This window comes from Fringilla coelebs, assembly GCF_963513975.1.
Source record: "Fringilla coelebs genome assembly, chromosome: 5".
NCBI lineage: Eukaryota > Metazoa > Chordata > Aves > Passeriformes > Fringillidae > Fringilla > Fringilla coelebs.
In genome coordinates, this window is record NC_140033.1 from 64,014,196 (window position 1) to 64,026,824 (window position 12,629).

The window sequence follows — 12,629 nt, forward strand, 5'->3', positions numbered from 1 at the left end:
GAAACTGACCTTTTGTACTGCATTCTACACCAGTATTAGAAATTAATTCCAGCTTAAAATTTACAAAATTATTGTCCAAACACAAATGCACTTAATAATGAAATAGACAGGAGAAATCATATTTAAAAACTGAATAGTCACTTTTAGCCAAACATCAGCTTATATAAAATAATTCAAAGCCTGTTAAACTGCCCCTGTTTGTATATTATTTTAATGTTAGTTCTCTCCTCATTGAAGATGACCATATTCAATTAAAGTTGAATAGGACATGATTGTTTTATTAAGATCATCAGTTGACCTGAGACCTAGCTCTTCAAATCAAGATGCACTGATGTCAAAGGACCACAAAAATAAATATTTAGGTAACAGCAGCAACTGAAGTGCAATTTTGTGACTTCTTGTTATAAACAATTCAGAGGCTATTGTCCAAGAGAAGGCAGATACATCTCTGCATCAAGGCATGGGGTATAGCAGACAGGTTCATCTTCAGTAGAACCAGCTTCTTCTAAGCACAGATGAGAATGCAGAGCTTGATAAATACATTTATGAAACAAAAGTGAGTGTCTGAGCTTGGCATTTCTAATGACACACATGGAATCCACATGGCATGTCCACTAATTGATGAGAGATACCTTTGCAGCAGCTGCCAGAGCCTCCTTGCTTCTCTGCCTTTCTTCATCCAAACACTTGTCCAGTACTTCCTGCAAATGTTATGAAAAATTAAACTGCAATAGACAATAAAAGAGTGGCTAAAACTAATTTCAAACAGCCAAAGTGTTTAAGAAAGCTTCCTCTTCCTGTCAGTAACTGTGACAGGACCATTCCCAATAAACTCCATGATGCTGGTGTCTCATTTTTTTGATAAACAAAAGCAGTACCTTGTGCTTCTGCGACTGCTGCATCATAGCTTCTTCTATCTTTTGTGATAACACTTCCTTTTCTGCTTCCAAAATGTCAAGAAGTCGTTGATGCTATTGGGAGAAAACATTAATATTTTGCTAACCATGGCCAGTGAGTAAAACAGACAAAAAGAATTCATCCAAGACACTTAGACTTGTCAGTTACTCACAAAATTACTTCAAATGTAGATTCGGTTAAATTACATTCACAGCACTCCTTTAAGTGATTTCATGTCACGGAAAAATTCCAATAGTAAGAAATATTTTGTTTCCTGAATAATTAATATTTCCTTTCAGTCTAAAAAGTATTGTGAAAGAAGTTGAAAAATGAATCACTATGTAAAAGCAACACTCACACAATTGATAAAGATGGTCTAAGCAGCACCACATTTTATTTAATTTAAACAGCTGCAGAATTTAAATTAGTCTTGCACTACCTCAGTTGTATGTACAGAGAATAGAAGTCAAACATATTTCTTTCAACCATTTGTGATATCATGACCCTGAAGAACCAGGAAATGTGAACAAATGAGAATTCTGCTTTTTTTGTCAATTTCTTGTCATCCCAAACATTTTTAAAGGAGAAAATGAACTCTGAAGTGACCACATATTCTATATGCAGATATAGAACTGTTTATAATCACATTTTTTTTTATTCTGTATCAAGTAAAGAATTTGCAGGATGTGGGTTTTCTCTCTAAGAGCTAAGCTGTTCCCCAAAACCAAAAATTATTGCTGGAAATTATTGATGCTACAAATTTGTCATATAATAGCTAGCAAGTCATTACATTCTTTTACAAGTTATTTGATATGATAGATGATTATATAAAAGATGATCTATTATAACCTGAAAGTACAGTATCAATGCAATAACATTTTACAAGATCACCAAGAGGAAAGTTACAGTAGAGTTTTATTTTAGTTTAAATGTATATAACAAACATAAATTTTTTACACATACAGTTAAGCAGGCAAATCCCCCTTTCACCAGCATATCTAAGAAACAGTCATTTCACAAATTTAATTATGTTTTAATTTCAAGAGTCTCTAATGGCAGCTAGAAATACATTACCAAACTGCAATACTATGTTCTGAAAAATATTTTTTCATTTGAAGAATAGAAAATTTTAGACTGTTTTATAAAGTAAAACGCCTATCTGCCCTTCCAGGATAAACACGTAAAGAGGCATTTCCTTGTGAATTTACTTAAAATAGGTCTGAATGTGGCAGACATATTCTAATGGAAAACACCTGTGGAAGGAGTAGCAAAATTCACATCATGTTTATACTTAATGATGTGCAACTCACTTTTCTTGTGTTTTCAGACATCAGCTTTAACTATCAGGACACTCACAGAAATTACATTTTCCCCGTAACTCAAAGATGAAACAATAAATGGGTTTTATTAGTTAAATGCTCTCCATGACTCCTCACTTGACTAACTGCACAGGTTACTAATATGTTATTTCACACTGACACAATATAAAACAAAAACATGCAAATATTTTCACAGACATATGCCACAAATCCAAGCTCACTACTCATGCCAAGCAAAATACTGAATCTTTATTTTGCTTGTTGAGAATCGGCACAGGAGACCCTAAGGAGAGTTCCTAAGAGAAAACCACCTCTATCTATAAAACACCTGCAATAAAATGGAAGCCAGCTTGTTCAGTGAGATGAGACTTTCCAGTTTACACCTGGCAGGCAGTGAATTCCAGCTTGACTCTGACCATCTGATTTCCAGGTTTTACATGAAGACTCTCCATCAGATTTCGGGGTTACCTGTATCCACATTTCAAGTTGCCACAACAGGCCAGCTATCAGATGTATTTCACACCATTCTCAATGGGACCAAAAATTTTCAGCATCTAAACTCCAGAAGAATTTTAAAATTTTATTTTCTATCTACATATAAAAAAGCATTCAAACCCATCCTGGAAGTCCAGGAATGCAGATATATGCAAAAATACAATATAGAAATTGTGGAGAAAATCAGTGTCAGTCCCCCTGATGATGAAACAGTTTGATGACCAGAGTCCTTCACATAATCTAAACCTCCATGCAGAGGTAACTTCTCATTAACCTGTCAGGAACCTGCAATCCTGAAAATACAGATATCACAACCAAAACTCTAACTACAAAAAGTAGTTCCTAGTAAGTGAACAATTCCAAAAACCTGAAGGCTGCTGTGACTGAAGTGATTACTTTGATTAAGCTAGGCTCTCCTGTTTCCTTGGTAGACTAGAAAATCTATATGGTATTGCATTTGGAGTTTTATGGAATTCACAGAAATTCAGCAAGAACTCCAAGAAGAATTGCATCTATTCATAAAAACATGTTAGTTCATATTTTTCAAGATACCAGAGGCAAGTATTTGTAAGGGCATTTAGAATGCTTTCTAAATGTCCTTACAAATAAAAACCCTAAATACAAACCCTATTAGCTTTCAAAATAAAAGCTAATAACTTCTGTCATAATTCAATACAACCTTTTTTACATTAAATAGTATCACTACTTCTCATGGAAATACAGAATTTATAATTTCAATACTCTAAGTCTCTTGTGAATAGTTTGGTAGGTCCTTTCCTGTTGTAATATAAATGCTTATTCATGTGGAATAATCCTTCCATAGATGATTACCTTCATATCTGAACTTCCAAAAGATCATTTATCATCACAAATGTTGCAACAGCTGTCCATACAACCCAGTAAAGCAAATTCTCTTGTATTAGTCCCAGAGAAATACCTTGGAGAACTGTTTATTTGGCTTCAGAATCTATATTGGGTCACCTCTTGTTTTTCAGAGAGAAACATACCTTAAGCTATTGCATTACATAAATTATATGGAAAAAAAAGTGAATGGAAATGGAAAAAACAGAATAAAATATTATGTTAATTGCTTCTCCCTCACACAGATCTTAAGTCCAGAAAAGCCATATGACATAATTAGTATGGATACAACATGAAAGCTTCCATTCTGCATGTAATTAATATGCAATTTTTTTACTAATAAAGAATGTCTTGGTTTTCTCCACAGTACTGTGCCCCACAGCAGTGTTAGTCCTCATAGAGAGACACAGAATGTCCCAGAAAACTGGGCTTATTAAAATGATGTGGAGTGATCTTGGTGGAATTATTAATCCATTTTCTAGACAAGACTGTACCCAAATTCTGAATTCCTCATTTCAGAAGCACAGATCTTTCAAAGGCATATTCAGGGATCTTGGTTATGCATATCACTTGAGTAGGAAATCTTGGAAGTTATGGATAGTAAAGGCTTCTGTCAAGAAAGAAGTTTTAGCTCTTTCTGTGTAATAACAGTGTTCAGACAGACTTTGGACAAAAAAAAAAAAAAAGGCAGTAATGCAAAGGAAGTTATTAACAATTGTATCAACAGAATTCCAAGCTGTTAGTTTCAACAGATCTGCATCACAAGCTATTCTAAGCCTTTTGGAACTATTCTTTAGTTTGGGCAGCTAGGTTTGTATTTCAGATTTTAAAACAATCCATACACCCTCTTAAGCAGAAATTATTATAGAGAAGCGTTTGGTACACTGAATTTCTAGACATGCAGAATGACTTTGGAGTCTGGTACTAAATGCTCACAGTGAACTTTACATACAATCAGTGCTTCCTCAGCTGGTCTTTCAGACAAATTTATTAAAGAGGGTTGAAGGTTAAAAACAAACAGAAGGTAAAAGTTTCACTTCAGCACTTCCACATTTGAGAGCTTTCAAGTGTCCTTGAAATTTCAGCTCACAGGAGATTACAAGTTTTAGGTTCATTTACTTGGCTTGAAGATTTTTGTTCTGCTATAGTAAAGGTCTCTGAACAATAGACCACTGCAGAAGTAAAGATCTTTTCTCTTGAGTTATATGGCTACAGCTAAGCAGCTTTATGTCACAAACCCTCCCTTTCTCACCAGGAATTAAAGCCAGACAAAGGGTGGGAGTTGAATCAATCACATTCAGCATCTGCAGTTTCCACAGGTAAGAATTATGAACATTCCTTCCTCTCTCAGACAGTATTAAAGGAATAAAGGAAGAGTTTTGAGACTTCAGGTACCACTCTGAGCTATATACACCCTGAACTCTAATTCCCAAGAATGGAGAGGCCACTTGCTCCTGGTAATTGTACCTGTCAAGAGCACAGTGCCCATGTTTCAAACAGTAAACCTAATAAAAGCTTCCAAGGCAGAGTGATCTGTCTCCTGTAAGTAGGATAATGAGTTCATCAGACCTAATAGTCCTGTGAAAAGTAACCAAGTGTCTTCCAGGTTTCCTGTGGAAGTTAGGATGGTGATTTACAAAGGAAGCCTTAAATTTGGAAAAAAGCAATTAACCCCTGCAAAGGTCCATGAAGTTTTTAAACAGAAGTTGAGGTGATGGTTTCTTTTAATAACCAGCAACCTAAGAAGCAGAAAAAAGGTAAAAAACCAATCTAAATATGTTGGAACTTTGAATCCAATTATTCAACTGTTAATAAACAAAAATACCTTACTGACTTTCTGGAATGAAGAGCAAAGATGGAAACTGATAAAAAGTGATGGCTACAGAACTGGAAATATGGTGAGGGACAAAAATAAATGGCAGTGAAAGCTGCACTTTGGAGCACCAGGGAACTTTTCACCCAGTTTTCCCCCAGTGTAAGTTTCCTAGGCTGCACATTCACACTGTGTGTGTTATTGATAAGGCAGAGAGATCTAAAGAACCTTTAGCTTAGGTACAACAAATACTACAGCTCTTCAATCCATCACTTTATCTGGTTTCCATAGCCCAGCACTCACTTCTTTCCAACAAAGCTATAATTTACCTTCTTTTATTCCTTAGATAGGGAGTATAGGGTTAAGAGTGCAAAATTCTGAGTTGCAAAAATTCTGAAGAGCAAATTGTCTCATGACATGATGGCCCAGTAAAACATAGGAAAGAGATTTCCAAAAAAAATAGAAGAAAACCCCAAACTTTTCTAAGACTTGGTATTCCACAGTGGAGAGAAATACTTGTACTTCTACCCTACCCTCTGGAAAGTAGCATGAGAGGGTCAAGAAGAGTCTTGTGAAAATCAGCTTAAAACAAAAGGCATTCAAAAATAGGTTATAATGTTTTCCTCCCTGCAAGAACTTCTCTAGGCAATGGTTCCAAATGAAAATCGTTTGATGTAGATTCAACTATAAATACAGAGGTCCTGTGGTTTTTCTTGATTCCTGTAAAAAAGAAATCAAAAAAATATTTCTTTTTTTTCCTGGAATGTGAGTCAGAGAAGACATTGTAAACAGATTTAATCACAATAGCAACTAGTCAGTCTTTTTTGTTATTTTTATATATTAAATGTATTTCTGAAGAATCGTGAAATTTTTCTTTCAGATGAGCATAATTTGAAGGATTACATAGAAGATATTTCACTAATTTATGGGGTGAATGAAATAATGCATGAGATGAGCTCCTTTACAGCTAAAAAGATGCATTAAAGCTATCAATAACTAATTCTAACTTAGTTAGATATGCAGTTATAATTCCTTGCATATTCCTATTATTCCTAAGCTCCAAATTTGAAGTAAAAAAAAAAATAATTGGGTTTCTTGCATGAACTGGAATGCTTTTTTAAAAAAATAGTTTCTTTCTGAGTCCTGTACTGTTTCATTTAAAATGAAATCTATTCAGGATTTCATCCATAAATAAAAATGTACTTTTTTTGCTATAGTAACAGACATCCAAATTATGTTTCTGCAGACTGGTTCCTTCTCAATATTGACTAAGTCATCATGCAAGGATCACCAAACTCGGTAGGGATTAATTAATTTTGTCAGCTGCTATTCATAGCTTATGGAAAGGTAGTCAGTTAGATAATAATCCAAAACTAAAGCAGCAAAGAACATCACAGAACAACCAAAGTCAATATGACTATCCTAAAACTTAACAGGAAAAAGAGTCCTTGCATTAATTGGTTCATCAATACAGTTATTCCTGTTTCCTTCTTCCACAGATCTTTCATCTGAGGAAACAACTGTCATACACTGAAGAAATGACACTTTTTGAAACTTCTTTGAATGCCATCATTACCAACACCAGTATATTGAGACATTCATATGTCTAATTCACCCTCAGGGAAAGTCCAGTTTTCCTTTTAACAAGTATCTACTGAATTTTTTAATCTAATGAGACTGCATTGCAGTTAATTGTTTAATAGAGAAAAACAAAAGAATGTCATCTGCAATACTGGGGCTTTTTTGTACCTTCATAATATATGGACATAGAACCATCCTCCTCCTTCAAGACTTGGGGAAAATTATCTTCAGGAATATTTAGTAAATGTTTCAGCACCTCTTTCACCAGCATGGAAAATAAAACACTGGGTGAGGCTTTTTAAGAATTCAACACTTCAAATCCGTTCACCTATTTTAAAAGAAACCTTAACTCACTAAGTTCTGCTTTTATTTCTGTCTCTCATGAAGGGATCTAACAGTAGGAAGAAATAACACAGGTCATGGGAAACATTATTATCTGTGTGAGAGGAAGGTGATGTAATGAAAACACATCATGATTTTGTAATGTTATCAAAATATTCCCATTTCTACACCCTATTCAAAATGTTATCCTGAGGAAAAAGGATTAAAACACTAGTAATGGTTTTCTGCTCCTTTAAACAAGGCTGTCTACATTTAACAACATTTTCTTTTATACTGCACCTTTTCTTCAGCACTGCTAAGCTCTGCCTAAGTCAAATGACAAGGACTGGTAATTGTAACTGGTTTCTTACACTGTCCTCACTATCTGTGGCATCTCAAGTGTTTGGCAGTGCAAGGTGGAAAATCTGTCTGGAGAATTCCAACATCTGGTACATATTTCCACTTCCTCAAATTATAACTTATTACTGCATGGTTGAACTGTATCTTTTTGCCAGTTTGAGGTCCCAGTGTCTAACAAAGCAGCAGAGCTTTTCCAAGAGACAGCTCAGGAAGCAGCAAAATGTTATTACGTGAGAAAAGCTAAAACAATGTAAATATAAAGGAAAAGTGTAATAGAGGTAATAAAATAACTAAGATAGGCTTCTACTCAGGGTTCCACTCAGCAGCATACAGTGAGTGCACAAACTGTATCATTTGAGCCACCTCAGAGGATGAAATTGGGTTTGAAACATTTTGCTGCACAAGTACTTCATTGTTTTTATAAATAACGTAGGAAGATATATAAAGACATCTAATAATGAAAATACTTTTCTTGGAAAGCATACATAGTAATAGAGATCATTAAAAACTCAACACACTTCAAGCTCCTGGGGATACAGAGATAAGCAACTTCATAAAAATGTGACAATAATGAAAAAGTATCAATGACTTCTTCTATTTTGTGATCTAATTCATTTCCCAAATGAGTTCTCCACAAATTGCTCAATTTATCAGGAAGAAATAAAGGAAATGAACTCCAAAAACATGACCAATGTAAACAGCAAAATATTCAATAATGAAAGACAGCAAAAAAGAACAAACCCCATTTTTTTTTTCAACTACAGCTGACAGAAAAATAACTGAGGAGAAAAATCATTCTGTATTGCTTAGCTGTTCAGAGTATACACAAGAATTGAGGGTGCAAATTCCTAACAAATAATGAATGCTTGAAGGTAACAAGTTATATAAGCCAAGGAGAGAAAGAAAAAAAAATCACCCTAAAGAGCTACTTTCAAGTGCCACTTGATAAATTCAAGGAAGCAAATGTAATTTTCAGATAAGATTTTTGGTGGGGACTCTAAAAGTGTCCTGGCTGAATTAACAGTGCACAGGGACTGCAAAATCAACTTCCAGCTAGCATGTGAGAGTGGGTGTACTGAAATTGGGTTAGTAAACTCTGGTAAGGGTTGATGTTTAAAAAAAAGCTACTAAACAGTTCTGCCTGTTACCAGGTTTTTTCAGGACAGAATCTCAGAATTGGTCAAGCTGGAAGGGATCACAGTGGGTCATCTGGTCCCACTTCCCTGCTCAAGCAGGATAAATCCTGAAAAAATTTCAGAATTTGGAAAAAACAAGCAAGCAAGCAAACAAACAAAAAGTCATCCCAGCACAGGAAAATATTATTCTTGCCCTTTTCATTTTGATTCTCCCTATATACATGGAAATCAAGGAGGCATCAGGAATTCAGGAATACATTTCTCAAATTTGCCACAGGATTTTAATCCATCCTTGTTTTTTGCTCCTTTAAGTTCTGAGAAAGTGTAACTTCACTCTTGGCAAAAGAGCAGCAAACCTGAAAACACACAACTAGATGAATTATGTGAAGGTGAATTACATGAAAATGTAACAGGAAGGACTGATTGGAAGTACTTGGTTTTGAAGGGAATGAATAAACAAATATTTCTATGGCAGCAAATGACAAGATTTCTGGGAATCGAGAGGAAATGCTCAAAGAAGGGGACATGGCAAATACTCTAAATAATTTCCAAACCTATCATAGTTGGAATTATTGAACTAGAAAGGTTATGCCCACCGCAGTGTTAGTATTTTCAGTCTGTAAGTCTTTAGCATTACTACTCTCACTGCAAAAATTTGGCCAATGTCTCCTAAAAATGCAAATATATTTACAAGACTCTCAGAATCTAGTTTGCATACGGCCCCTTCAAGATCAGGCATTAAAAAAAATTCACTATTACTACCATCAGATGGAAAAAACACAGAGCCTCTTTCAAGAGAAGAAAAACATAATCAAAGTTCATAAAATAAGCATTATTAGGGAAACATGAGGCACATTTTGAGTAGTTATAAAAGCAATTATGTGGAATGAAAGAAAATTATATCTCCTGTGAAACTAAGTTTCCAATGGAAGTAAACATTTTCCCTGGCATACAAACAATTGCTGTAAAAGAATAGTAATTCCTACATTCTCCATTCTAGGAGTTGTTGGGAGACATACTGGTACTTTTCACAAAAAGTTATGCAAAACACACCAAAATGAATCATCCAAATACTAAACAAAATAAGATACCTATCACCTTCCAGCAGTTCATGACTATTGTCACACCAGCCTCCTGATGGTCCACAGGCTGTTCCTAAAAGCATCATAAACTTTAAAAGAAGAGCTCCAGCCAGTGGAATTTTTATTCTGACTGACCCTTCAGCAATTGTTTTCATATTGAAGATAAACCAGTACTTCTCTGAGTGAGTCTCAAAGAGACAAAAGATTTCATGCAGAGATTTTGAACTTCTATTTATCATACAAATGACAGCCAACATCATGGTGGAGTGGAAAAAGCATTAAAGACATGGGAGTAATTCTAGTTGTCTTAAATGCTGCTGCATTTACAAATGTGAGATGTTTCAGACACAAAAAAACATAATGAAAAATAACTGCTGTGGGTATTTAAGATTAAATTTGATACACAGATCATTGACTGTTTTAAGAAGAATAAAAAAATGTACCTTGCTATAGACACATTTTAACACCATCTGCTTTGATTGAATAGTATGAAAAATTTCTGAGTATTAAAAAAAAAAACTATTCAGAAATTTGTTGATTATGTTTTTCACCGTGTATTTTTACACAGCACATGAGTAAAACCACAAGATCACAGCTGATGTTCATTTTCAGAAGGCATCAAAGGTTTGTGTCTCAGAAAAAGCTGAGGATGAAATTTGTGATTTTCCAACTTGTAAAGAACTGATATGTTTTCTACTGGCATTTTCTGATATCATCAAACTCTAGAAAAGTAAAACTGACAAGCACAGCTTTCCTAAATATTCAGTATATGACATGACTGATTTCTGGCACAGATAAAAAGAATTCTCTTTGCCCTGTTCATTGATGGAGGACACCATGACACTGGTGTCCTTGAATGTGCCCCAAGAATGTGCCTGATTTGCTTTGTGAAATGTTGGCATGATGGAATCACAGAATGGCCTGGGCTGGAAGGGACCTTGGATGTCACTGGGCTCCATGCCACTGGCAGGGACACCTTCCACTATCCCAGGCTGCTCCCAGCCCCATCCAGCCTGGCCCTGGGCACTGCCAGGGATGGGGCAGCCACAGCTGCTCTGGGCACCCTGTGCCAGGGACTCAGCACCCTCACAGGGAAACATTTCTTCCTGATATCCACCCTAAACCTGCTCTCTGTCAGTGTGAAGCCATTCCCCCTGGTCCTGTACAACATCCCAGTAGTGTCAAGAGTCTCTCCCCATCTTTCCTGTGGGCTCCCTTCAGGCACTGCAAGGCCACAGTTGGGTCACCCCAAAGATTCTCTTCTCCAGGCTGAACAATCCCAATTCCCTCAGCCTTTCCTCCCAGCAGAGCTGCTCCATCCCTCTGATCCCCTGGGTGTCCCTGCTCTGGCCTGGCTCCAGCAGCTCCCTGTCCTTCCTGCTGGGATCCCAGGGCTGGGGGCAGCTCTACAGAGCAGAGAGGGGCAGAATCCCCCCTCCCCTGCTCCCCACACCACTCTGGATATGGGGATGAATTATGTGAAGGTGAATTCCTTGGGAAAACCAGCAGCTCTAGAGGCCGGCACCTGGGAAGGAACCATTCCAGTGATCACCACCCAGGATGCCACCTACAGAGAGCCAGTTTGCTGACAAGCCTGGCACATAATGATCAAATAACAACTGCAGGTATTTTTCCAGCTGGAAAATTGGGATAGGACCATGCAATGAGGTCATTCACTTCTTTCCCCATCCTGGCAAACACAACCTCGTACATTGAACATTATCAGCAGGATAGTTCCTCTCTGGGCAGGATTTTAACCTGCACCTCCACCTGATATAAGTAAGCCTCAAAATCAGAAACTTCAATAAACTCTAACAAAAGGTTAAAGACAAACAGAGAAAAACAGCCTTTCTTCTATCTCAAAGAGACTTTTGTGAGAGAGGGGCACAGGAATTTAGGGGGGAAACGAGAGTAAGTCGAAGGCATGACAAAGGCATTATCATGAGATACTCTTGTTTGTGTGGAACTAGAAATAAAACAGCAGAAAATTTAAAAGGAATGGCAAATGAGCCCAAAAAACTATGTGGTTTGACAGTTTCACACAGGCTTAAAACTTTGAAGGCAAAATACTGCTTGTAAGGCACGAATATTAGAAGAGAACAAAAAAAGGAAGCGTTTTTTATGTTGAGTGAATACCTGCACTGTGGGATTACTGCTGCAGCAAAGAAGTTCTTTACAGTGATACAAACACTCACAGATCACCATGTAAAGGTGGCTATGAATGAAGAATCCCCTAACATAAAACAACAATGAAATCTGTGTATAAATATCAGCAGTAATTTTATCAAACTCAACTTTTGTTATGTTAGCACATAACAAATTCATTTGAAGAAAAATAAGTGTGAAAATAAGCAGGAAAATATACATTTAAGAATAGATGTGTTCAAAAAGAAAAAAAAAATATACCTCCTATTTCTCAGCTCTTTCAACAAAGTTTTATGAGTGAATAAAATCTGCCAGTATAAATCACATTTAATTAAACCTGATAGCTCAACCACAAGCACCCACACTTGTCTATTTGATTAGGCTTCAAAATCCCAGTGTTACATTACAATGAGAGGTGAAAAACCTCAATTGTATTGAATGAGAAATGTCTTGGAAGTTAGTGAACAAAATTTACACTTTTTCTGGGATCCAAAGGGGTGTTAAATGCAGATATGATGTGAACTGAGCAATGTGTTTTGTCATAACCACTCCCTGTCCTATGACCAAGAACAGTTTTTTACTTTGTTGGGTTCTCCCCAAGTAAATCTGAACCTCTTCA

General features: G+C 36.2%; 1 protein-coding gene across 4 annotated transcripts in view; it reads right to left on the reverse strand.

Annotated features, from left to right (window-relative positions):
- CCDC91 (coiled-coil domain containing 91) overlaps positions 1–12,629 on the reverse strand; it is a 114,393-nt gene that overhangs the window by 39,296 nt on the left and 62,468 nt on the right. For all 4 annotated transcript variants that reach the window (XM_084206022.1, XM_084206021.1, XM_084206023.1 and 1 more), the window contains exons 9-10: positions 879–971; positions 633–701 (exon numbers count right to left, since the gene is read on the reverse strand). In XM_084206022.1, the coding sequence (XP_084062148.1) occupies positions 633–701; positions 879–971 (162 nt within the window). The remainder of the gene's footprint in view (positions 1–632; positions 702–878; positions 972–12,629) is intronic.